This window comes from Trachypithecus francoisi, unplaced genomic scaffold (assembly GCF_009764315.1).
Source record: "Trachypithecus francoisi isolate TF-2019V2 unplaced genomic scaffold, Tfra_2.0 Lachesis_group13, whole genome shotgun sequence".
NCBI lineage: Eukaryota > Metazoa > Chordata > Mammalia > Primates > Cercopithecidae > Trachypithecus > Trachypithecus francoisi.
Window position 1 is genome coordinate 9,700,220 of NW_022681458.1, and position 26,502 is coordinate 9,726,721.

Genomic DNA, 26,502 nt, shown 5'->3' on the forward strand with positions numbered 1-26,502 from the left:
AAAGGTTAAAGAACAGACTAAACATAGCTGGAGGGTGAGTTTGTGAAGTGGAAGGCAGACGTGAAGAGATCACCCAGAATACAGCCAGAGAGATTAAGAGAAGGAAAACATAAGATATTAAAATGTATGGCGAGCACAATGATGTGCACGTTCTTAGCACCACTCAGCTGAACCCTCGAAAATGGTCAAAATGGTGGCAGTGCATGCCTACGGTCTAGCTACTCAGGAGGTTGAAGTGGGAGGATCACTTGAGCCAAGGAGGTCAAGGCTGTAGTGAGCTATAATCATGCACTTCAGCCTGGGGGACAGAGTGAGACTCATCTCTTTAAAAAAAAAAAAAAAAGTCAAAATGGTAAATTTTATGTTATGTGTATTTTATAATTTTTTTAATAAAAAAGACATGGAAGCTGGGTGCGGTGGCTCAAGCCTGTAATCCCAGCACTTTGGGAGGCCGAGACGGGCAGATCATGAGGTCAGGAGATGGAGACCATCCTGGCTAACACGGTGAAACCCCGTCTCTACTAAAATATACAAAAAACTAGCCAGGCGAGGTGGCGGGCGCCTGTAGTCCCAGCTACTCGGGAGGCTGAGGCAGGAGAATGGCATAAACCCAGGAGGCGGAGCTGCACTCTAACCCGGGCGACAGAACGAGACTCCGTCTCAAAAAAAAGACATGGAGAATATAAGTCTAATACACACTTAGTCAGATATCTAGGGGATAATAAAGAGAATGGTAATATACAAAGAGATACAAATTGAGAATTTTTCAGAGTTGTTGAAAGACACAAAACTTCACATCCAGGAAACCCAACAAATCCCAAGTAAAAATAGAAATCTATCCCTAGAAACACTGTAGGGAAATGATACAATCCCAGAGGCCAGAGAAAAGAGATGGATCACCTACAAAGGAACAGCAATTAGACTGACAGCCAACTTCAAAATAGCAGCAATGCGAGCTAGGAGATGGTGCAATCTAGCTAAGCTTTGTATCTTCAATGTACTAAGAGAAAATAACTGTAAACCTAGTATTCTAAATCCTACCTGAGAAAGCAATAAAGACACTGCAGTCAAACAAGAACTGAAAGAAGAGATCTTCAAGGAAAGGGGGTTTTAAAGACATGTACTTAAATAAGAGGAGACAACTATCCCAGATGGAAGGTTATTAACACAAGATGGAATGACAAACAAAAATACTGGTAGCTATAAGGGAAAATCTACACACACTGATTGCATAAAATAGTAAAACTTCCTAATTTGTACATTTAAAATATATAACTAAGATACTTGGTGGAGAAAAAAAAAAAAGTACATAAATTGCAAAGGGGGTGAATGAAGTTAATGCATTCTGAGTTCCCTGAATGTTCTGGAAGAAAATAAAGATTAAATTTAGACTTTATGGCTGGGCGTGGTGGCTTAGTGCAATCCTAGCACTTTGAGAGGCTGAGGCAGGCGGATCACCTGAGGTCAGGAGTTCGAGACCAGCCTGGTTAACATGGTGAAACCCCGTCTCTACTAAAATATAAAAATTAGCCAGGCATGATGGTGCGTGCCTATAATCCCAGCTACTCGGGAGCCTGAGGCAGGAGAATCACTTGAACCCAGGAGGTGGAGGTTGCAGTGAGCCAAGATCAAGCCATTACACTCCAGCCGGGCGACAAGAGTGAAACTCCATCTCAAAAAAAAAAAAAAAAAAAAAAAAATTGACTTTATCGTGTATACATACTAAAAATATCTATGTTACCATTAAAAGAACATACGTAGACTAACAAAAGAAAAAAATGGAATAAAATCAATCTCCATGAATACGGAAGGTCATTAAATTCCTTAAACCACCAGAAGCTGAACTCTATCTTGGAACACCAAATCTGAGTGAGTCAAGCTGCCAGCTGCAGCCTCTGCCAGGCCCCATCCCTGATTCTGCCAGCTCTACTGCCACCTGGATCCAAGCTTTATCCATGCTCCTATGCCAGAATATTCATGAACAGAATATTCAGGAACGGAAGTCTCACTGGGAGAAAATCTACCGTCCCCTTCCAAGATTATTTATTTTTAGAAATTTTTAAATTTAATTTTTAATTTTTTAAAATTCATTTTTATTATCTTCTTTGTTTTAATCCTCCAAGACACCTGAACCCTTCCAAATTTAACCACCTTCTTAATGCTTATTTCTTCAACTTTCTGGGAGAGAAAGTAGGTAAATCTAGAATGATCAAGAAAAAACAGCAAAAATTTCAACTTAGGCTACTCTACAAAAGGCCTGCTTTAATGAAAGCAGTCAACTAAGTAGCCTTCAGTCTAGCAGATACTATTCAGGAGGGATGAAAGTTGTTTTACAGAATTATAACTGAACGGGATGCTGAAATGTACTGGGATTTGTAAGAATTGCATCAGTTGCTATTGAGTGACAGAGCGCCCTGGGTGACAGAATGAGACTCTATCTCCAAAACACAAACAAACAAGGCCAGGCACAGTGGCTCATGCCTGTAATCCTAGCACTTTGGGAGGCCAAGCAAGTGGATCACCTGAGGTCACGAGTTCAAGATCATCCTGGCCAACATGGTGAAATCCCATCTCTACTAGAAATACAACAATTAGCCAGGCGTGGTGGTGCGCGCCTGTAGCCCCAGCTACTCAGGAGGCTGAAGCAAGAGAATCACTTGAACCCGGGAGGCAGAGGTTGCAGTGAGCCGAGATCGCGCCACTATACTCCAGCCTAGGCGACAGAGCGAGACTCTATCTCAAAAACAACCAATTAAACAAACAAACAAAACATACGTGTGTTAAAATTCACGGAACTATACATCCTGAAAAGTCAATTCTATGTGTGATAATGTAAAAAGTTTAAAGTTGCCATTCGAGCAGGTAAGAATCCTTGCTTGCTGTAATTTTTTTTTTTTTGAGACAAGGTCTCGCTCTGTTGCCCAGGACGGAGTGCAGTGGCACTCTTGGTTCACTGCAACCTTCACCTCCCGGGTTTGAACAACTCTTCTGCCTCAGCCTCCTGAGTAGCTGGAATTACAGGTGCGTGCCACCACGCCCAGCTAATTTTTGTACTTTTAGTAGAGATGGGATCTCCCCACGTTGGCCAGACTGGTCTCGAACTTCTGGCCTCCAGTGATCCACCCACCTCGGCCTCCCAAAGTGCTGGGATTACAGGCATGAGCCACCGCGCCCGGCCAACTTTCTGTAACATTTTAACACTGGTACACATATGCCTAAAAACTACTTTTGTTTGCTTTGATGTATATGTAAAGGGAATCACATAGCTTGTCCTCTCTTGTATCCAGCTTAAGATTTCATCATTGTGTGATTTAGTTCATTCATTCTCATTGATGTATAATATTCCATTGTGTGAATATAACACAATGTATTTATGCATGCTCCTGTTGGTGTACAATTGGGTTGTTCCTAGTTTTTGGTATTACAAAGTGTTAATTACTGTAACTCTTCCAGATTTAATGTATGTACAAGTCGCAAACCACTGCTAGTACAGGATGGCAAAAACCAAACCTAACTAACCATCTAATAGGAGACTGACTAAAAAATTATGGCTATAACGAAAAATAATAACAGAAGCAAATTTTAGTTTTTTAAAGCATCATTCAGAAACCCCCAGCTTATAGAAGGTAAAACCACAATGTCACTCAGGACCTGACACAAGAGTTAAAAGCTGACACTTACCTGGAAGAGTTCCTTAAATGAGGGGTGCACCATAGGGTTGGGAACAAAAGGAAGGGCATAGAAAGGAAGAAACTCTGTGGTCTGGCTCAAGGCTGCCCCTTTGGTCTCCAGGTAGGTTTTGAAGTAAGAAATCTTTTCATCCAGCTCCTCTTTGTCCTGGAGGAAGGGAAAGCACTTGTTTGAGGTCTCCAGCTCAATGCCCAGGCCATCTGCTCACCCCATCCTCTCTCTGAGGCTCCTTCTATCCCAGTCATGTCGCTGGCATCCCCTATCTAGCCTGGCAGGTGCATTGTCTCTAGAATTCTACCATCCACCCTAAATTTCCCCCTTAATGAAACTTAGGAAGATCAGAGAACTGTATATACAGTTCAATATGCTGCTTTTTAACTTTATTATTGCCATTTCTCACATTCTTAAAATTCTTCATAAACATTTTTAATGGCAGGAAAAAACCTCATCTTGTCTATCACATTTATTTAACTAGTTTCCTCATTATTAGACAGACACATGGCTTCTACTTTTCAGATATAAATAAGTATCTGTTTGCATTCCCATGCCTCCAGCAGGAGCGGTTTCTAAAGGTTAACAGGCATTTCTTTATGGTGTTTGGAAACAGAAGCTTCCATCTCACTCCTTTCCTTTCTTGTGCTAAGGCCTGGGCTCGCTCCGTGTCACTATTCCATGTGTATCCCAGGCAAGTTAGTTCCCCTCTCAGGGTTCTACCTCCTCTTGGCTCTCAATGAGAAAACCAGAGTTGGTGAATGTGGGGCTTTGCTCCCACACTGGCTCTACCAATCATGGCCTTCACAGTCTCGTACACAGACTAACCTGTTCTTAAACAAACACATCTCAGTTGACCTATACCATGAGGCCCTCTTTTGACCCCCAGACGTAAAAGAAACAGAAATACAAACAGAAAATGAAAACCTCCTGTGATCTTCCCTGGAAGAGTAATAACCTGAGGAACAGCCTTCCAACAACTACTACAATGTACGGTCCTGCTGCTCCCTCCACCACTGTCCCCGCCTTTGGTGTTCTGACATTCTCATGCGTTCACATTGGTCCACAGGGCAGTAATTAATGCACGGGGTCAAATGCCAGCTCGCCTCTGCTGCCCTTCTGTCATCAAAGCTCAGCCACCCCAGCAGCTTGACATTTCAGCCCTCTCCTCTCTTCGCATCTCCAGCCCCATCTGGGAAAGGACTGCAGACGCTAAATTCAACCTATCACTCAAAAGGACTTTCCACAAAGAGACGTACCCTTTTCCACTACTTAAATTTAAATGTGTGTTCTGGCCAGACACAGTGGCTCATACCTGTAATCCCAGCACTTTGGGAGGCCAAGGTGAGAGGACTGTTTGAGCCCAGGAGTTCAAGACCAGCCTGTGCAACATAGCAAGACCCTTTCTCTACAATAAATACGTAAATAATTTTATGTTCTAATATAGGGTCTAATATGCAGCTGAAACATGGATTCTCTTAGACATACATGTCTACATACTAAATTGCCAAATAAACTTAATTTTGACGAGGTTTCAAAAACTTGAGGTATTTAGGAAAACAATATAGCTTTGATTACAGAAATTATTAAATCTCCATAGAAATTAGAATATAAGCTGCTGGGAATATGGTAGAAAATCACTCCTCAGGACAGAGGATTCCTGTACCTTGTAAGCAATATAACAGAACAGCCACATATAAAATCCACGCCCATGTGGACAATGACAGCAAACACTGTTCCTTAACACACCACTCAGACCCACCCGCAACACGAGGTAAACCCACCGGTCTCCCCACAGAGTGCTTCAGAAGATAGATGGCAAAATGGATGTGGAGATAGAATTCCAGCTTCTGGGCAAAGGAGTCCCCATCTCGGACGGAACTGGGAATGTGCTCCTCCCACAGACTGAAGAACACCTTCTGGTCTCCGTCGTCAAATGCAGCAACAAGATCCTTCTGTGGAGAAGACATCAGACTACATCTCGTTGTAAATTTCAACACCCAAAATTCTCACAACTCACAACACCATAGATTTCCCATATACTCCTTTTCAGAGGTAAAGGATAGAAAAACAGAGATCCCACAGGATTCAAGCTCCTGAGCCTGCAATTCCTGCAGACCAACCCTGGTTTCCCACACCTTTGCAATATCTAATCTGGGCACTATGAAGAACACACAAAACATTTAAGGTCTTTGAAACAGAAAGAATCAGGCATAGAACAAAGACTTGGGGCCAGAGAACTCACGGACACGTAAATATACTGAAGTCACCCTTTGGACCTGCTGACCCACAGCGTGCAACTGACAAAAGCTATCCAGACCGAGTCTAGCCGGGCCTCCCAGGAACAAACCTCACATGCACAGAAGGTTGCTGACAGCATGGCTCCACGTCCTGGAGTGGCCGGGAGCCCACACACACTGACCCAGTCAATCCTGGGCCTAGGCGATAGCACTGCCACTTGCCCCACTGCTAGAAGCACACCAGGCTGAGATGGAGCTGAAGGAAGCCACTATAGACCCCAATATACCATAAGGTGACTGTCCATGCCTGCCAGCTGCAGCGACAGAGAAGGCTGGAGATGGAGGAAGGAGCACCAGCTCAGTGCCGTTTGACCTGGGACAACGACAGCGTCATGATTTAGCATGCACTAGTTGAAAGAATTGTGGAGAAAGGAGGTGGCAATTATCATGTCACCTGTCTCACAAGGAAGATAATTCACCTGTCACAAATACCTGTGGCATAATTTTGTGGATTTAAGTAAAAGGCAGAAGTGAAAGAACTTCCTAAGAGTCTAAAACAATGCAGCTGCTACTGTTCTTTTTGTATCGAATGCCCAAGATGTTTGGACTTACATTTTATGCTCAGCTGTAACAGTGTTTCTGAGATTGGATTTTCTACAGAATCCTCACTTCCCCACCCAATACCATTGTTACTTATCACCATTATTCACCTTTGTTCTTTTATACTTTTAAAAATGAGCTCATGGGTGCAGTGGCTCACACCTGTAATCCCAGCACTTTGGGAGACCAAGGCTTGTGGATCATGAGGTCAGGAGTTCAGCCTAACCAACACGGTGAAACCCCGTCTCTACTAAAAATACAAAAACTAGCCGGGCATGGTGGTGCATGCCTGTAATCCCAGCTACTCCGGAGGCTGAGGCAGGAGAATTGCTTGAACCCGGGAGGCAGAGGTTGGAATGAGCCGAGATTGTGCCACTGCACTCCAGCCTGGGCAACAGAGCGAGACACCATCTCAAAAAAAAAAAAAAAGTGAATTTACATGGCCGAGCATGGTAGCTCACACTTGCAATCTCAGCACTTTGGAAGGTCAAGGTAGGCAGATCATCTGAGCCCAAGAGTTCAAGACGAGCCTGGACAACATGGTGAAACCCTGCCTCTACTAAAAATACAAAAATTAGCTGGGCGTGGTGTCATGTGCCTGTAGTCCCAGCTATCCATGAGGCTGAGGTGGAAGGACCATCTGAGCCCTGGAGGTAGAGGCTGCAGTGAGCTGAGATTGCACCACTGTATTTCAGCCTAAGCGACAGAATGAGACCCTGTCTCAGAAAAAAAAAAGAAAAAAGAAAAAAGAAAAAAGTTTACAGATAATTTTCCTGCATAATTGTCATTTTTAAAAATTACTTGTTTTATCTGTTTATAAGCAAATTTTCTAACATAAAATGGAAATGTATAGAGAACAAATAATGTAACAGTGTTTGGTTACACATATGTCAAAGATGTTGATTGGTAAGGAATCCTCAAATCTGAATATTATAAAAATGTTCACTATGTCATGTGATCAAGAACTGTCTCTGAATACTGCCTTATGCTGGAAGGTGCCGGTTACATTTCAAGTAAACTCAGAATTTTTCTAATAAGCCCTACAATGAGCATCTACCTCCTCAAGGCTGGCTCTTCTGTTCCTCCTAGACACAGGCAAGGGACAGTCTGTTAGCACCTGTGGGTGGGCGTTGCCAAAACAAAGCACAAGCAGCTGAATACAGCCACCCCTTGGAAGAATTTGGGGAAGCTGGCCAGAGACCCGCATGCTTGTTAATGACTGCCACAAAGGTGAAGAGATCCTCCCGGGACAGTGCTGTGGGGCCAAGCTCAGCCCCACGCTTGCCTCTGCCAAGGTCCCAAGCAAGCCCTGTGACCATTCCTGAGGAGGCCTTGCCACGAGAAGCGTGGTGACCAAGAGCTCTCTGACTGTGTGGATGAGGTGAGCGCAGACTCTTGTGAAATGTTATGGCTTAGAGAAAAGGTATTTTCTTAACATGGCTTGGCAGAGTCCACAAGTCAAAAGGCCCATCTACAGTTTGTTCTAAGGTCTCTATTTGTAGACCTGAAACCACAAACCTTTGCTGTCATCATAATCACCTCTATCATCCTTCCTAACTCATGACTCATATTCTGTACCTGGAAATGGTCCCTGAGCTTAAAATAATACCCACACATAAAAGAATCCACTATTATAACTTACAGTCACAAAATATTAGTGATGGTCTATAAACTACGATCAAAGCAGAATCAACAAGATGAGAAAATGTGTACACCATCAATAGTAACTTGTAAACACACATGCTTCTTACATCTCACAACAATGCAAACACACTTAACACTACTGAACTATACACATAAAACTGCTGGGGGAAACTCACTATTTTTTGAGTTCCACTAAAAATTAGCATATTTTGCTAAACCTCAGTTCTAGATGTATTTTTTTCTTCTTCTTTTTAAATTTTTTTCCCCACTCTTCTTCACTCAAACCAGACACTTCATTTGGGAAATCTACCATAGTAGGGACACAGCTGTTGATTGGATGAGCAGAAAAGAAATGTTTGTGATAATCAGAAAGGTTCAAGATCTTTCAAGTTATATAAAAATGAACCTGAAGACATCAGAGAAATACAAATCAAAACTATGACAAGATATCACTTCAAACCCATCAAAATGGCTAATATTTTAAAAACACACAGAGAGAAAATAACAAGCATTGGCAAGGAAGTAGAGAAACTGGAACGCTTAAGTACTGTTGGTGGGAATGGAAAATGGTACAACCACTTTGTAAAACAGCTTGGCAATTCCTCAAAAAATTAAAAATAGGGCTACCATATGATCCAGCAATACTTCCTGGTATACATCCAAAAGAACAGAAAGCAAGGCCTTAAAGAGATACTTGCACACCCACGTTCACTGCGGCGCTTTTATTTTTTTTTTTTTTGAGAAGAAGTCTCGCTCTTGTCCCCCAGGTTGGAGGGCAATGGTGCAATCTTGGCTCACTGCAACCTCCGTCTCCCGGGTTCAAGCTATTCTCTTGCCTCAGCCTCCCGAGTAGCTGCGACTACAGGCGCCCGCCACCACGCCTGGCTAACTTTGTATTCTTTTCTTTTTTTTTTTTTTTGGTAGCGATGGGGTTTCACCATGTTGGCCAGGCTGGTCTTGAACTCCTGACCTCAGGTGATCTGCCCACCTCAGCCTCCTAAAGTGCTGGGATTACAGGCATGAGCCACCGCACCCGGCCCTAACAGCATTATTCTTAATACCCAAGAGGCGGAAGCAACCCGAGTGTCCATCAATAGAAGAACAGAAAAACAAGCTGTGGGGTGTGTGTGTGAATATATATCAGAGAATATCATTCAGCCTTTAAAAGGAAAGGAGATCTTGTCATACACTGCAACATGAATGAACTTTGATGACATTACGCTGGGTGAAATAAGCCCATTACGGAAAGACGAATGCTGTATAATTCCATTTATAGGACATATCTAAAGTAGCCAATTCATAGACAGAAAGTTAAGAATAGTGGCTGCCAAGGCCTAGGGGAAGGATAAAGGGAGAGCTGTTCAATGGGGACAGAGTTTCATGTTTGTAAGATGAAAAATTCCAGAGATCCGTTTCACAACAACGTGAACACATTTAACACTACTGAACTGTACACGTAAGAATAGTTAAGATGACACATTCTATGTTATCTTTAATCACATTTTTAAAAAAGACCTGAAGAGACATTTGAGTGTTCGCAGATGCAGCTGGAGCTGAAATGCGACGGGAACCCAGCAGCCGCCTCTGGAGGGACCCGATAAGCAAAGAAGCTTCACGACACAGGGCCTGTCGGCCTTACCCTGTATCATCACACAATCCGGTCACGTGTGAACTCCACAGAAGATTCTCACTGTTCTGCTAGTTAGGTATTGAGGATTTGCTACATTCCTCTCAAATGGTAGCTTTAATTAACAGATGCTCACATACACTTCCCACGTGTAGGGTAAAGGTCTTTTTTTCATCCAGAAAGAACCAGGGAAGCCAGGTGCTGGGGAGTGAAGCTGATTCCCCGAAGAACACACTTCACTCTAAGAACCTGTTTTCGCCTCCAATAATGACTGTATTCTTTTATGTTCTGAACGTATCTCTCTCTGGGGGAGGGGGTGCCAGGGAGGTCTGGCTCCTGTAGCATCCACAGAAGAGTCTGTGTTGACAGAAAGCAGCAGCAGCTCAGCATCCAGGGGCCTGAGGCCTGAAGGGGAGCAGGCAGAGGGTTCAAGCCCTGCCTTGAGCTCCACAGGCCACTTCAAAAGTGCCCCTCTCTCAACAGTGCCCATGCCAGGCCACTAGGGAGTCAAGTACTAGGAGAAAACCAGCGGTGGCTGCCACCTGAACTCTGGCTACTCAAGGGGCTTGCAGGCCAAGCCTCAAATTATTTCTGGAAGTAGGTATGTTAAAATTTAAAAATCTGTTAAAGTAATAAGGCCAGGTGCAGTGGCTCATGCCTATAATCCCAGTGCTTTGGGAGGCTGAGGCAAGAGGATCACTTGAGATTGGGAGTTTGAGACCAGCCTGGGAAGCAAGACTCTGTCTCCACAAAACTTTTTTTTTTTTTTTTAATTATAAGAATAAAATAGGCCGGGCGCGGTGGCTCAAGCCTGTAATCCCAGCACTTTGGGAGGCCAAGACGGGCGGATCATGAGGTCAGGAGATGGAGACCATCCTGGCTAACACGGTGAAACCCCGTCTCTACTAAAAAATATGGAAAACTAGCTGGGTGAGGTGGCGGGCGCCTGTAGTCCCAGCTACTCGGGAGGCTGAGGCAGGAGAATGGCGAAAGCCCAGGAGGCGGAGCTTGCAGTGAGCTGAGATCCGGCCACTGCACTCCAGCCTGGGCGACAGAGCCAGACTCCGTCTCAAAAAAAAAAAAAAAAGAATAAAATAGACCAGGCATGATGGTTCGCATCTGTAATCCCAGAACTTTGGATGGCTGAGGCAGGTGGCTCACTGGAGGTCAGGTGTTTGAGACCAGACTGGCCAACATGGTAAAACCCTATCTCCACTAAAAATACTAAAACTAGCCTGGCATGATGGTGTGTGCCTGTAATCCCAGCTACTTGGGAGGCTGAGGGAGGAGAATCGCTTGAACTCAGGAGGCGGAGGTTGTAGTAAGCCGAGATCCTGCCACTGCACTCCAGCCTGGGCAACAGAGCACAACTCTGTCTCAAATAAATAAATACATACATACATACATACATACATACATACATACATACATACATACATACATACATACATACATACATACATAAATACATACATACATACATACATACATACATACATACATACATAAATACATACATACATACATAAATACATAATACATAAATACATACATACATAAACATACATACATACATAAATACATACATACATAAATACATACATACTACATACATACATACATACATACATACATAATAAATACATACATACATACATAAATACATAATACATACATACTAAATACATACATACATACATAATACATAAATACATACATACATACATAATACATACATAAATACATACATACACATACATACATACATAATAAATAAAATCATCCAAAGGTGAAACATGCTGTCTCAGGAAATAGTCAATGGAAATATTCTAGGTGAACTGATTACTTATCTGGCATATTACAAATGAGATCAAGACATCAAATAATGGTTAAAATAATGACTTTTTTTTTTTGGAGACAGGGTCTTACTCTGTCACTACAGCTGGAGTGCAGCAGTATGATCATGGCTCAACGCAGCCTTGATTTCCTGGGCTCAAGTGATCCTCCTACCTCAGGCAACTAAGCAGCTATGACTACAGGTGCATGCCACCACGCTTGGCCAATTTTTTATCTTTTATAGAAACGAGGTTCCGGCTGGGCGTGGTGGCTCATATCTGTAATCCCAGCATTTTTGGGAGGCCAAGGCGGGAGGATCACTTGAGGTCAGGAGTTCGAGACCAGCCTGGCCAACATAGTGAAACCCCATTTCTACTAAAAATACAAAAATCAGCCAGATACAGTGGCATCTGCCTGTAATCCCAGCTACTAGGGAGGGTGAGGCAGGAGTATTGCTTGAATCCAGGCAGCGGAGGTTGTGATGAGCCAAGATTGCACCACTGTACTCCAGTCTGGGCTACAGAGTGAGAGATTCCATCTCAAATAAAAAGAAAAAGAAACGAGGTACTACTGTGTTGCACAGGCTGGTCTTGAACTCCTGGGCTTATGCGATCCTCCTGCCTCGGCCTCCCAAAGTGCTGGGATTACAGGAGTCAGCCACCATGCCCAGCCAAGGATTTTTAAGTTCCCTGCCAACCCTGAGAGTTGAGGTCTGTATAACCTCCCCTGCAGCCCACTGGTATTCACAGAGTTGCTCAGACTTCCCTTCACAGACCCACCTCGTCAGTCTCACTCTTGCTCCCTATTCCCTCCAACCTCCCCAAGCTAGAATGCAAATGCTGTACTGGCAGGGGCCGGATTTCGTTTGTTCGCTGTTGGATCCCCAGTGCCTAGAATTAATAACCTGAAACTCCTCAGCAGGAAGGCTACAATTGTCTCAGTTCCTAAACATTGCATGTTTCTTCTTTTCCTTCTTCCCAAGAAACGTTTGTGAAAGATCGTATATGGCTACACATTTCCTAGGGAGGGTACAGAGATTTAAAATGACATTATTAGTTCATCTATAAACACTTGTGCAATCTAAAGTAACTCTGAGCAAGTGCTCAAAAACTATTCCAGTACTATCCAATGGCAGCATTTTCCACAAGTTGGGAGCATCTTGAATTATCTATAGGGATGAAAAATAAGCAAAATATTACCTGAATTGTCAATGATTTGGAGTCTCTGAAAGATCCACCTACTGTTTTACACAATGGTTTTCCTTTTATTTTGCATTCTTTTGAAAATGTTTTCAAGGTGTCTTCAAATTCAGCAAAATCTAAATACTATAAAAAATAAATAATTCAATTAAACAGCAAAACAAACAAATAATCTAATTTAAAAACAGCCAAAGGATCTGAATAGATATTTATCCAAAGAAGACATTAAAAGGACCAGCAGATACCTGAAAAGGTGCTTAACATCACTAACAATCAGAGAAATGCAAATCAAAAAACCACACAGACACAATTCCCTCACACCCGTCAGAATGGCTATTACAAAAAAGACAAAAGATAAAAAGTGTTGGCAATGATGTGGAGAAAAGGAAACACTTGCATACTATTCGTGAGATTGTAAATTGGTACAGCCATTATAGAAAACTGTATGGAGGTTCCTCACAAAAAATAAAAATAGAACTACCAGCCGGGAGCAGTGGCCCACGCCTATAATCCCAGCACTTTGGGAGGCTGAGGTGGGCAGATCACAAGGTCAGGAGTTCGAGATCAGCCTGACCAACATGGTGAAACCCCATCTCTACTAAAAATACAAAAATTAGCCGGGCGCAGTGGTGCGTGCCTGTAGTCCCAGCTACTCAGGAGGCTGAGGCAGGAGAACTACCTGAACCTGGGAGGCAGAGCTTGCAGTGAGCCGAGATCACACCACTGCACTCCAGCCTGGTGACAGAGTAAGACTCCATCTCAAAACACACACACAAACAAAAACAGAACTACCAGATGATCCAGCAATTTCATTTCTGGGTATAGATAGAAAGAAAATAAAATCAGTATTTCAAAGAGATATCTGCATCCGCATGCTCATTGCAGCATTTTTCATAATAGCCAAGATATGGAAATGATCTAGGTGTCTATCAATAGATGAATGGATAAAGAAAAAGTGGTGTCAGGTGCGGTGGCTCACGCCTGTAATCCCAGCACTTTGGGAGGCCGAGGTGGGCAGAGCACAAGGTCAGAAGTTCGAGACCAGCCTGACCAATATGGTGAAACCCCGTCTCTAATAAAAACACAAAAATTAGCTGGACGTGGTGGTGGGGGCCTGTAATCCCAGCTGCTTGGGAGGTTGAGGCAGGAGAATCGCTTGAACCCGGGAGGCAGAGGTTGCAGTGGGCCGAGATCGTGCCATTGTACTCCAGCCTGGGCAACAGAGCGAGACTCTGTCTCAAAAAAAAAAAAAAAGAAAAGAAAAGAAAAGAAAACGCGCTATAGGCCAGGTGGCATGGCTCATGCCTGTAATCCCAAAACTTTGGGAGGCCGAGGTAGGATTGCTTGAGCCCAGGACTTCGAGACCAGCCTGGGCAACAAAGCGAGACACCACCTCAGATAAATAAATTTTTAAAAGAAAATGTGTTATACAGGTAGGGTGCAGTGGCTCATGTCTGCAATCCCAGAACTTTGGGAGGCTGAGGCAGGAGGATTGCTTGAAGCCAAGAGTTCAAGACCAGCTTGGACAACAGAATGAGATCCTATCTCTACAAAAATTAAAATAAAACCTAGCTGAGCATGGTCGTGCACGCCTGTAGTCTCAGCTACCTGAGAGGCTGAGACAGGCAGATTGCTTGAGCCCAGGAGTTCAAGGCTACAGTGAACCATGATCACACCACTGCACTCCAGCCTAGGTGACAGAACAAGACCTTGTCTCTAAAAAAAATTTTTAATGTAAATTAAAAAAAAAAAAATATATATATATATATATATTCACCATCACACCACCAAATTCCAAATCTGCATTTGCATGGTGGATGCCTCATCCTTGCTCCAGGCCCACGGCTCTCGCAACCTGCAGATGGTTACTCACACAGTTAAGCAGCAGCAAGCACCAACCATTTCTTCAGCACCAGAAAGTTTAAGGCCTGGGCCCTACTTGTCAAAGCTTTTAGTGTAGGAAACCTAGGCCATTACCAGATAATGAGTTAAAAAAATTATGATGCATCTACTCAATGAAACACTCTATGGCATTCAAATGTCTAGGGCAGATCATAGGCAGATGTTCATGCTATATTATTGTTGGCAGATAAAAAGCAAGCTACAGAACAATGTATCATCCCATTCTGTAAAACAAACTACAGGCATATGAACATATTTTTACTATTCATAGAAAAAAGTCTGGGAGGGAAATTTCCTTTTTATACTTCTGTAGTGCTTGAATCTTTTACCATGGACATGTATTGTTTTTATAATTTTCTTTCAAGGGACTTTTTAAGTGACTTTAAGATCTGTTTAGTTATAAAAACAAAATGTAAATGCATGGAATATTATATAATAGAAAAATAGCTCCAACATAACAATAGAAGAAACACTACAAGGCACTAAACAGTTGGTTGCATTTTAAAACACAAGTTTTCAAGATGTTTCTCTGTGACCTCTGTTTTGTATAATATACCTACCTCTCTCACTAGTCCAAGTAATTCAGATTCATGAGCCAGAATGTCCCCCATATTGAACTGTTACTGGTAATTAATTCTCACAGCAAAAATCTCTAGAAGGCAAAAATATAAGAGCTTTCATTTCAATCACCTGTGAAACCACAAAAAGGTGGTTGTGGTGAGCAGAATAATGGCCCCCAAGACATTCATGCTCCAATCCCCAGAACCTGTGAATACGTGAGGTTACACGGCAAGGGGGAATTAAGGCGCAGATGGAATTAAGGTTGCTCATCAGCTGACCCTTAAACTGGGGGATGATCCTGGATTACCCAGGTGGGCCCAAGGCAGTCACAGCAGAGGGAGGGGGGCAGACGGAGGCAAGAGCGTCAGTGTCAGGATGATGCGGTGTGAGAAAGACAACAGCCACTGCAGGCTTTAAAGGGGTGAAAGTGGCATAAGCCAAGGAGGGTAGGTAGCCTCTAGAAGCTGCATAAGGCAAGGAACAGATCCTCCCAGAGCATCCAGAAATGATCAAGCCCTGCAGACACCGTGGCTTTAGCTCAGTAAGAGCCATTTCAGACTTCTGACCTCCAGAACTAGAAGATAATAAATCTTTTTTGCTTTACACCACTCAGTTTATGGTCATTTGTTCAGCAGCACTAGGAAATACAATGGCTAAAGTCAAAAGAAACTCTTCCTACTCTTTCTACCAGCTCTCCCTCGAGGTGTACCCAAAGCAGTCATTCCCCATGGCCCACACCCCAGGCTCAGCCCAAACCAGCTGCCTGTAACCCCAGAGGAATTAAAAAGTCTGGACTCTAATGCTAACCATGCCAATTACTGGCACCCGATCTGGGCCAAATCACTGAAATGCAGAGCCTTTTTTCATCTATAAAATTCAGAATATATCAGAACTCTTCCAATTTTTTTTTTTTTTTTGAGATAGGATCTCACTGTGTTGCCCAGGCTGGAGTGCAATGGTGCGATCATAGCTCACTGTAAGCTAAAACTCCCGGGCTAACGCGATCCTCCCTCCTCAGCCTCCCCAGTGGCTAGGACTATAGGTGCATCCCACCATACCCAGGTAATTTTTTTTTTTTTTTTTTTTTAAGTAGAGACAGGGTCTTACTAAGCTGCCAAACTCCTGGGTAATGCAATCCTCCAGCCTTGGCCTCCCAAAGTGCTGGGATTATAGGCATGAGCCACCACACCCAGTCAGATCTCTTCTCAGTCTGTAACCTTACATTTTTCTGGCAGTGCTTCCCCATCTCCTCTCTCTCCACTCCAATCCAATTTCTACACTTTAACAATGAGCATTCTCTTCCTGCTTGGGACCCTCCTGTGGTTCCACCACCCTTCAGATGAAGGCGAGACTCCTTGGGCCCAACTCCCAAAGCCCTAGACAACGTGGCCTCTGACACACTCCCATTTGTTCTGTAAAGCTGAGCCACAATGGCCACTGGGTGCTTCCTGTGTACACCCACTGAACACCCAAAGCACATGCCTGCCCTCGTTAACTCTGGCTCACTGCCCTTCCTTCAGATACTCACGTCTCATTCAGGTCTCTGCTTAACTGTCACCTTCTCAGTCTTGCCCTGACCACCCTTTCTAAGAGGTCGGCCCATCACCTCTCAGCCCTTTCTCCTGCTTGATTCTTCTCAACAGCACCTGACAGGTGTTCCCCTGGCATCCCCAGTGCCTAGACCAGTGCCTGGCACACAGTACGGGCTCAAAAACACAGACGGAGTGGAAATTAATTCCAGACATGAAGAAAACAGTGCAAGGAAAGGGACAGAACCTGAAGGAGACGGGTACGGGGTTATTTTAGATAGAGTGGTTGACGGCCTCACTGGGAATGTGACATTTCAGCAAAGATTGAGCGCTTGGATCTGGGGAAGAGGGCTTTGCTAGGTCACAGGCCTCAGGCCGCAGACCTCTGCAGTCTTGGGGTATTGGGATGTAGCTAGAGATGAGGCAGAGAGCAGCAGGCAATGGGGGGGCCGAGGCCAGGTCAGGTGGGCCTTGCAGAGCTGGTAAGTGGCTTAGACATTAGGCTGAGAGTAACAGGAGGCTCAGAGAGAATATGGAGGAGGGCACTGACAACATCTGTTTTTTTTTTTTTTTTCCTGAGACAGAGTTCCCTCTGTTGCCCAGGCTAGAGTGCAGTGACATGATCATAGCTCACTGCAGCCTCAAACTCCTGGGCTCAAGCAATCTTCCCACGTCAGCCTCCCGGGTAGCTGCGCCTACAGAGTGTGCTGCTATGCCCCAGTAATTTGTTTTCTGGTTTTTTGTTTGGTTTTTGGTGAGGTTTTTTTTGTTGTTGTTGTTAGTTTTTGTTTTTGAGACAGAGTCTCACTGTTGTTGCCTGGGCTGGAGTACCATGACGTAATCTCGGCTCACTGCAGCCTCCGCCTCCCGGGTTCCAGCAATTCTCCTGCCTCAGCCTCCCGAGTAGCTGAGATTACAGGTGCCTACCAGCATGCCTGGTTAATTTTTGTATTTTTAGTAGAGATGGGGTTTCACCATGTTGGCCAGGCTGGTCTTGAACTCCTGACCTCATGTGATCTACCTGCCTCAGCCTCCCAAAGTGCTGGGATTACAGGCGTGAGCCACCGTGCCCAGCCTTAGTTTTTTCAGAGACAGGGTTTCACCATTGCCCAGGCTGGTCTTGAACTCCTCAGCTCAATCCTCCCTCCTCTGCCTCCCAAAGTGCTGGGATTACAGGCGTGAGCCACCACGCCCGGCTGCTGATGTCCATTTTTTAATATGCATGTTGCCTGTTCTGCAGAGAAGACTGGAGGGGAGTGGGAAGAGGGAGACAAGTACCGCTCAGGCCACGTCAGCCATGAGCGTCATTTGGATAAGGAAGAGGGGCCATGAGCGTGGTGAGTTCAGATGCAAAAGGCAGAAGAGGCACAGTCTGCAGATGGGCTGGTTGTGGGACATGAGGGGAAGAAGGGAAGGAAGAACCCTGGGATCTGAGCAGCTGGCCGAATAGGATGTCATTTCATGAGTCAACGAAAACATGGGGAAGGAGTGTTTTGAGGTCAAACCAAGAGCTCTGTTTTGGCTGTAAGTCTGTGTGCCAGTTAGACATTCCAGTGGAGGTTCCGAAATGGTCAGTGGGTATTATAAGAACTAAAGAAAGAGGAGAGAGGAGAGAAACACGAAGGGTCACTCAACAGTCGACAGGTTTATTTCAAACCTGGGAGGGACTTCCAACTGAGTTAGGTCAGAGCCACACTCTCTTACAGACTAAGAGTTTTTAAGGATTCAGGGTGGGAGAGTTTATCAGAGGCTTGGACTGCTTCTGTCTCTTTGTTGTGCTTGTCTGGGAGGGAAGAGTTGTATGTCTGCTCCCACACATCTTTCTGCAGCTGGAGGCATACCCCGCCAAGTCTCCTTTTAGCTTCCCTTAGTAGACCTGAAGGGAACAGAATGTCCTTATTAGGGCCCACTGTTATACTGAGGCCCATTGTAAGAGGGTGAAGTTTGGCAGGTACCCAAGAAACAAACCTGTTGACTGTCGAGTCACCCTTCGTGTTTCTCTCCTCTTTCTTTAATTCTTAGAGATACATGAGCCTGGAGTTTAAGGGAGAAGCAGGAACGGCATTCACAGGGATAGCAGAGAATACGGGTGCTGAGCAAAGACACAGATTTAGTGATTAGAAATGAAATAGGCTGGGTGCAGTGGCTCACACCTGTAATCCTAGCACTTTGGGATACCAAGACAGGCAGATTACCTGAGCTCATGAGCTCGAGACCAGCCTGGGCAATGTGGCGAAACCTCATGTCTACAGAAATACAAACATGAGCCAGGCGCGGTGGTGCATGCCTGTAATCCCAGCTACTGGGGTGGCTGAGGCAGGAGGATCACTTGAACCAGGGAGGTCGAGGCTGTAGTGAGCTGGGATCATGCCACAGCACTCCAGCGTAGGTGACAAAGTAAGACCCGGTTTCAAAAAAAAAAAAAAAAAAAAGGAAGTGAAACAAGAAAATAAGGCGCGGTGGCTCACACCTGTAATCCCAGCACTTTGGGAGGCCGAGGCAGGCAGATCGCCTGAGGTTGGGAGTTTGAGACCAGCCTGGCCAGCATGGTGAAACCCCATCTCTACTAAAAATACAAAAGTTAGCTGGGCGTGGTGGCGGGTGCCTGTAATCTCAGCTACTCTGGAAGCTGAGGCAGGAGAATCACTTGAACCCGGGAAGCGGAGCTTGCAGTGAGCTGAGATCACACCACTGCACTCCAGCCTGGGCAACAGAGCGAGACTCCATCCCAAAAAAAAAAAGAAAAGAAAGAAACAAGGTCATCAGCTGCAAGTAAGAAGCAAGGTGACAGTTTGAAAAGAAGCGAGGGTGGGAACCAAAGTAACTACAGCAACATGGCAGGGTTGCTGGTAGTAGAGTCCATTTAAGATCACTGGACTGGAATCTAAAATAGAATCAGTCTGCACAGTTTTGCAGCTCTTCTCCAGGCACTTTCAGCTATCTGAGTTTGGTTAACCAATGCGAGAGGTTCTTCTAGAAGAGAGAGGAAAGGGGAAACAGTACAACCATGATGGGACACTGGAACCAATCAGGTTAAGAATGGGGGAGGGAAACACACAAAAGGTGGCTGCAGGGCAGAGGAAGCGCTGAGGTCCGAGGCCTGCTGAAGGAGCCACATTCCAGTGAGCATGAAAGATGGAAAGGAGTGGGCAGAGAGTGGGACAGATGCCTGAAGGCAAGAATTCGAAGGTGACTAGTACTAAAAAGCTCTCAACCAAGGGAGTGGGTGGATGAGGAGGATGGAGGAAAGAGATGCCTGCAAGTAAGGAGGATGAAGAAACCGGAGGGGCCAGTATGTGGAAACCCCCAAAAGTGAAGTAAAAGAGATGAAGGACTAGCCAGCCAGCAGGGTGCTAGAGGCTCCAAGGGAACTGGAGAGACTTGCCCTGGGAAGTGGCTGCCTCAGGGAGGGCTGGCAAAGGGTACAGTGTCTGCCATGTGCTTCAAAGGAGCTGGGGTTTGTGAAGGAGTGGGTTGTGATCTGGAAGCAGCAATGAGGAGCAGGCAGGACACCTCCTCATGCACCACACCAGCCCTGCCAGATGCAAAAGGGGACAGAAGAAGGCAGTTGCTGTTGGAGGACACCCACCTCTCCAGCCTTTCTCTGGACAAGAGAATCCACCTTCCCCCTACCTTCTCCCGCTCCTTGCTCCCTTCCATCAATCCCACATTGGACCCTGCCAACAGCAAACTCCTGGCCATTTCCCCACGTAACAAGCTCTTCCAGGATCCTAAGCCTGTGGTTGATGTATGTCCTGAACCCCAGGTAAACATGACTCATGATTCCAAGCAAAGCCAGACTTAACCCCCTTCAAGAAGTCTTCCATGAACAACCCCTCCCTTCTTTCCCTACCAAGAATTTTTTTATATTTTTATTTTATTTATTTATTTTTTTTTTGAGACGGAGTTTAGCTCTGTTGCCCAGGCTGGAGTGCAGTGGCGGGATCTCGGCTCACTGCAATCTCCAGCTCCCAGGTTCAAGTGATTCTCCCACCTCAGCCTCCCAAGTAGCTGGGGTTACAGGCATGCGCCATGACGCCCAGCTAATTTTTTGTTGTTGTTGTTGTTGAGACGGAGTTTCACTTTTGTCGCCCAGGCTGGAGTACAAAGGCGCAATCTCGGCTCACTGCAACCTCTGCTTTCCAGGTTTAAGTGAGTCTCCTGCCTCAGCCTCCCGAGTATATGGGATTACAGGCACCCGCCACCAACGCCCAGCTAATTTTTGTATTTTTAGTAGAGACAGGGTTTCGCCACATTGGCCAGGCTGGTCTTGAACTCCTGACCTCAGGTGATCCACCTGCCTCAGCCTTCCAAAGTGCTGGGATTACAGGTGTGAGTCACCACACCTGGCCTAATTTTTGTATTATTTTAGTAGTGATGGGGTTTCACCATGTTGGCCATGGTAGTCTTGAACTCCTGACCTCAGGTGATTCGCCCACCCAAAGTGTTGGGATTATGGGCATGAGCCACTGTGCCTGGCACTTCTTATAACTTGTTCATAAAGACAGGGAGCTGTATTTAAATTTCGTATCCCCAGAACCTAACAGAGTGCCTCGTAAGCAAGAAAGGTACTCAAGGCATATGATGAATAAATGAAGCCTGAGCTGAGGGGACGGCATTTTAAAGGCCCTGGAACAGGAAAAGTGAGTTTGTGAGAATTTGAGCTCCTTCCAACCTCAAGGCCTTTGCACAAATTACTCTCTCCGCCTACAACACTCTTCCCTCTCTTCACCTGGTTAACCACTGTGCCTAATAAACATCACCTCCTTAGAGTAGTCCTCCGTAAGCCATTTAAATAGCATCTGCTGTGATCAACTGTCATTGAACGTGAGTGCTGCTGGGTATCCTACTACTCTGACATTCTTAGAAATTACAGAATTGGCTGGGCGTAGTGGCTCACACCTGTAATCCCAACACTTTGGGAGGCCGAGGCAGGCGGATGGTAAAACCCCATCTCTACTAAAAATACAAAAATTAGCCAGGCGTGGTGGCATGTGCACCTGTAATCCCAGCTACTAGGGAGGCAGAGGCAAGAGAATCGCTTGAACCCAGGAGGTGGAGGTTGCAGTGAGCCGAGATTGCGCCACTCCACTCCAACCTGAGCGACAGAGAAAGACTCCATCTCATAAAAAAGAAAAAGAAATTACAGAATTTTCTCTAAACGTTCATATCATAATAGGTACCATTTATTGAGGGTATATTGTATGCCAGGCAATGTGCAAAATGCTTTACATTTAATCTTCATAGTAAACCTGAGAGGTGAATGTAGTTTCTATTTTCCCATTCCAGATGAGGCAATTTGAGGCTCGGGAAGTCTGACACACTCCCTACAGCCACAGTAAGTGACTAAGTGGCTGATATGAACCACGACACAGTATTTCCCCAAAGTCTGGACCACCTAAATAAGAATCAGTTGGGCACCCTTGTGCAAATGAAGATTCCTCCCTCCACCCCGGTCTTACTGAACACCATGGCAGGCACCATGCCCAGAAATCTGCCTTTTAAACAAGCTCCCTGGGTGACTTTTATACACTCTCAAGTTTGAGAACCACTGCTCTCCTCCATGCAGAAACTAAGAAAAACTTTTCCAGTCACACTTGGGGAGTGCAGTGGCAGCTTTTGAATTCATGTATAATAAAGATTCGGGGCCTACAAACGGGTGGGATTACGGGATTTGTATGGAAGCCGAATCTGCACAGCACGCATCCTGTTTTTCCTTAGATGAGGTGGAATCGACGTCACCTGGGTGCCTGAGGAACGTGGCTAGCAGATGGAGATTATGAGGGAGATCTAAACCCCGGGTAACCCGCTCGCACCGCCACCACCAGCTAGACGGGTTGGGGGTTCCCCTCCAAGTCTGCCCCACTGCAGCAAAGATCAGGGACTACTGCTGCAGCAAAGATCAGGGAGTACTTGCGGGAAGCAGCTGCGCCCGTCCTTGCTTGGGATGTCCAGGAGGCCGCCTCGGCCCTCACCGGAGAAAGATCCCTGGACCGCAGGCGAGAAGTGGTAGCATCCGGCGGCGGCGGAGCGGGCGCGTCGGGGTATTCCTCGGAACAAGAGGTCCGCAGAGCCTCGGCCCTCCAACCCCACCGCTGCTCCTCCTAGCGCCAGGACGGCGGGCTGAGGGTGACCCGGCTGCATCCGGGGACGCACTTACCTGCTGCTCGGCGGCGGACACTCGCGCTCACCCAGCCCGGCCGCCACCTCGGCAGCCGTCACCCGGGCAACCGCTGCCGCCACCCCGGCATCACGTGGGGCTGCGCAGCCAATCGCGCGGAGCGCTGCTGGCGCGGAGCAGCCTGGGAGGGAAGGTGGGCGACCCCGAAACTTCCTGGCGCCGGAAGTGAGAGTCCACAGCCCAGCAGTGGCAGCCGTTTACGTCTCGTGCGGTCCCCTCCACCACTCCACTTTTGTTCGTTCGTTCATTCATTCGTTCATTTCCCCTTCGTTACGCCAGTCACTGTGCCGGCTCTGGGGATGAGCCGGAGCAGGCTCAACCCCTTGCCTCAAGGAGCTTGTGGTCCTGTAGAGAACACAAACCAGGACCGTGTGATGTCTGTGGGAAGAGTCAGGCGTGGTTACTCCCATCCTACCGGAGGGACCTGGGGCCACCTTAGAACCAAAAGTGACGCCCAAGATATGCATTAAAGCTCCAGGCACCAGGGTCCCGCCCGTTGCAGCAGTTTCCAGGGATTTCAGAGAAACTTTTTGTTTTCCATGTGAAATGTGGGCTTTTAAAAATAAATCAGGAGCACACGGCTTCCCTCTCTTTGCACCTGATGCTTTTGAAGTTCATCAGTACTGAATGAGCACTTGCTAGTCGCCCAACTTAGTGCTGGAGGGTGAGGAGGAGGAGGTGGCCATAGATGGAAAAGCCCTCCCCTCCAGGCGTTGAGGTTCTGCGGGAGTCTCCCGTTGCCACCTCAGTGTTTCCACCTCCATGCTTCCAAGAAGGAGGAGGCTACCAGGGCCAGAGACAGGGAATGGGGCACGGAGAAGGCAGGTCAGCTCGCCTTTGAAGAAGCCCTAAGATGCGCTGTGGCCAGCACCTCCCCAGTCCCCAGCCCTGCCAGTGGATTGTCTTCCAAAAGAAAAAAAAAGCTGTATTTAGTGGAAGAGAGCCCTACCTTCTGTCCAGGTAATATGGATTGAAAATAAATCTTCAATCCATGGCCATAATATTTATCATCAACACAACTGTATGCCAGGAGTTGCCAGACAAAATACAGGACACACAGTTAAATGTAAATTTCAGATGTTTTAATGTAAGTAGATCCCAAATGCTGCTTCATTTTATTGTGCATGTAGGATGTTATATTGTTCTGTATTTTTGTTGGCAAAACGTGCAGCCTATATGTGTGCCCAGCATTGTGCTAAGTGAATCATATAGATTGTTCTATTTAATTCTCACACCAGGCCGGGCACTGTGGCTCACACCTGTAATCTCAGCACTTGGGAGGCCAAGGCAGGTGGATCACCTGAGGTCAGGAGTTTGAGACCAGCCTGGCAAACATGGTGAAACCCGTCTCTACTAAAAATACAAAAGTTAGCTGGGCATAGTGGCAGTGCCTATAGTCCCAGCCACTCGGGAAGCTGAGGCAGGAGAATCGCTTGAACCTGGAAGGTGGAGGTTGCAGTGAGCTGAGATCAAGCCACTGCACTCCAGCCTGGGCAACAGAGTGAGACTTTGTCTCAAAAAAAAAAAAAGTTTTTAATTCTAAAACCACATCTATGAGATGAATAATATTTTCAGCATTTTACTGATTGACAATGTTGTTATTAACCTGAGCCCTGTGCTCTTAGAAAACAGCCATAATTAAGAAATCTCACCCACCCACCCCCAAACCTTTTGTTTTCTAAAATCCTCCACACTTTTGTGTTCTGGGAAGTAGTTTACCAGAAAGAACTACCCTTCCACATATGACTTCATCAGACTCACTGTCCTCTCTTTCTCATGCCTCCCGTATGATGCACGGATGACCCCCTCGTTTACCTTTGACAAGGACAAATGCAGACCTTTTCCCTTCTGCCCGAGCCTGCTGGCAAGGCCAAGTACAGACCTTTCAGCTTCTCATTCTTCGTCTCATGGTTGATTAGCTGAGATTACAGCTGTCTGTTTTGTCTTTGGCAAGATAAACAACATGAGGCATAGAGGATTAAGAAACTCCTCAAGTTTACACCGCTGAGGAGACCAGGACTAAACCCAGGTCTCTGTGTCTCTGGACCCTGGGCTCTGAGCCGCCGTGAACACTCCTCCTGCTTTGCTTTCCCTCCTGAGTGCATTTGCCTGACTGCTAGGATTATGGTAATTGTGGTGGCTTATTGTCTTTGTCTGTCTACCTCCCCTCTCCCTTCTGGTAACATACTCCACTCACCCCATCCCTGACCACAGGATGGGCAGATGGTCCAGACTGGACCAATCTTACCCCATCCCTCTGGCCTCAGTGATGGGTCCAGGATGGGCATATGAGCCAAGCAAAGCCAATGACAGCCCTTCCCTGGGATTTTGCTGTTGAAGTATGGTCAGGTTATTGTAAAATGAGACTCCAGGGCAGCCTACAGCCTTCACTACATGGGAAAGACTGAGAAGGTGAAGCCATTACCTAGAGAAATGCAAAGAAAGTGCTGGGGGCATCAAATCCCTGCTCCCAGGATCTGAGTTCCCTGGAGCTGCACTTGTTCTTATAGCTCCTCCAGCATCCTTCCAATCAACTGTCTTTTTTATTTTTTCTTTTTTTAAGACAGGGTCTTACTCTGTCACCCAGGCTGGAGTGCAGTGGCGCAATCTCAGCTTGCTGCAACCTCTGCCTCCTGGGCTGAAACAATCCTCCCACCTCAGCCTCCTTCATAGCTGGGATCACAGGCATGTGCCACCATGCCCAGCTAATTTTTGTACTTTTTGTAGAGACAGAGTTTTACCATGTTGCCCAGGCTGGTCTCAAACTCCTGAGCTCAAGCCACCTGCCTGCCTCAGCCTCTCAAAGTGCTGGGATTACACATATTACTGCATCCAACTTCAACTGTCTTTTTAATTCCAACAGTTTTGAACCTGCATGGTGGCTCATGCCTATAATCCCAGCACTTTGGAAGGCCAAAGGGGGAGAATTGCTTGAGGTCGGGAGTTTCAGACCAGCCTAGACAACACAGCAACATCCATCTGTACAAAAAAAAAATACGTCTGTATTTAAAAAAAAAAAATGTAATTAATAAACTTGTTCAAGTTGGGTTTCTGTCACTTGCAACCAAAAGAGGCCAGACTAATATAAACTAATATAAACATAATTTCTGTATGTCTGAGATAGGAAAAACCAAACTGACTGTTTTTACTCTTCTCACACTCAACACTGTTTTGTTTTTCTTTTGAGACAGAGTCTAACTCTGTTGCCCAGGCTAGAGTGAAGTGGCACAGTCATAGCTTGCTGCAGCCTTGACCTTCCGGGCTCAAGTGATCCTCCCGCCTCAGCCTCCCAACTAGCTGCTGGGACTACAAGCACGCACTACTATGCTAGGCTTTTTTTTTTAATTTTTTTTTTTAGAGGTGGGGTCCCATTTTGTTGCCCAGGCTTGTCTCGAACACTTAGGCTCAAGCGATCCTCCTGCTTTGGCCTCCCAAAGTGCTGGGATTACAGGTGTGACACAACGCTTCTGACAGCAGATGTATGGAAGTTTTTCCCTACACA

General features: G+C 45.8%; 1 protein-coding gene across 2 annotated transcripts in view; it reads right to left on the bottom strand.

Annotated features, from left to right (window-relative positions):
* ARMC9 (armadillo repeat containing 9) overlaps positions 1–23,129 on the bottom strand; it is a 188,546-nt gene extending 165,417 nt beyond the window's left edge. For both annotated transcript variants that reach the window (XM_033229873.1, XM_033229874.1), the window contains exons 1-5: positions 22,980–23,129; positions 15,290–15,381; positions 12,828–12,953; positions 5,466–5,636; positions 3,682–3,837 (exon numbers count right to left, since the gene is read on the bottom strand). In XM_033229873.1, coding sequence (XP_033085764.1) covers positions 3,682–3,837; positions 5,466–5,636; positions 12,828–12,953; positions 15,290–15,340 — 504 coding nt within the window. In that variant the 5' untranslated portion in view covers positions 15,341–15,381; positions 22,980–23,129. The remainder of the gene's footprint in view (positions 1–3,681; positions 3,838–5,465; positions 5,637–12,827; positions 12,954–15,289; positions 15,382–22,979) is intronic.
* Positions 23,130–26,502: the final 3,373 nt, after the last annotated feature.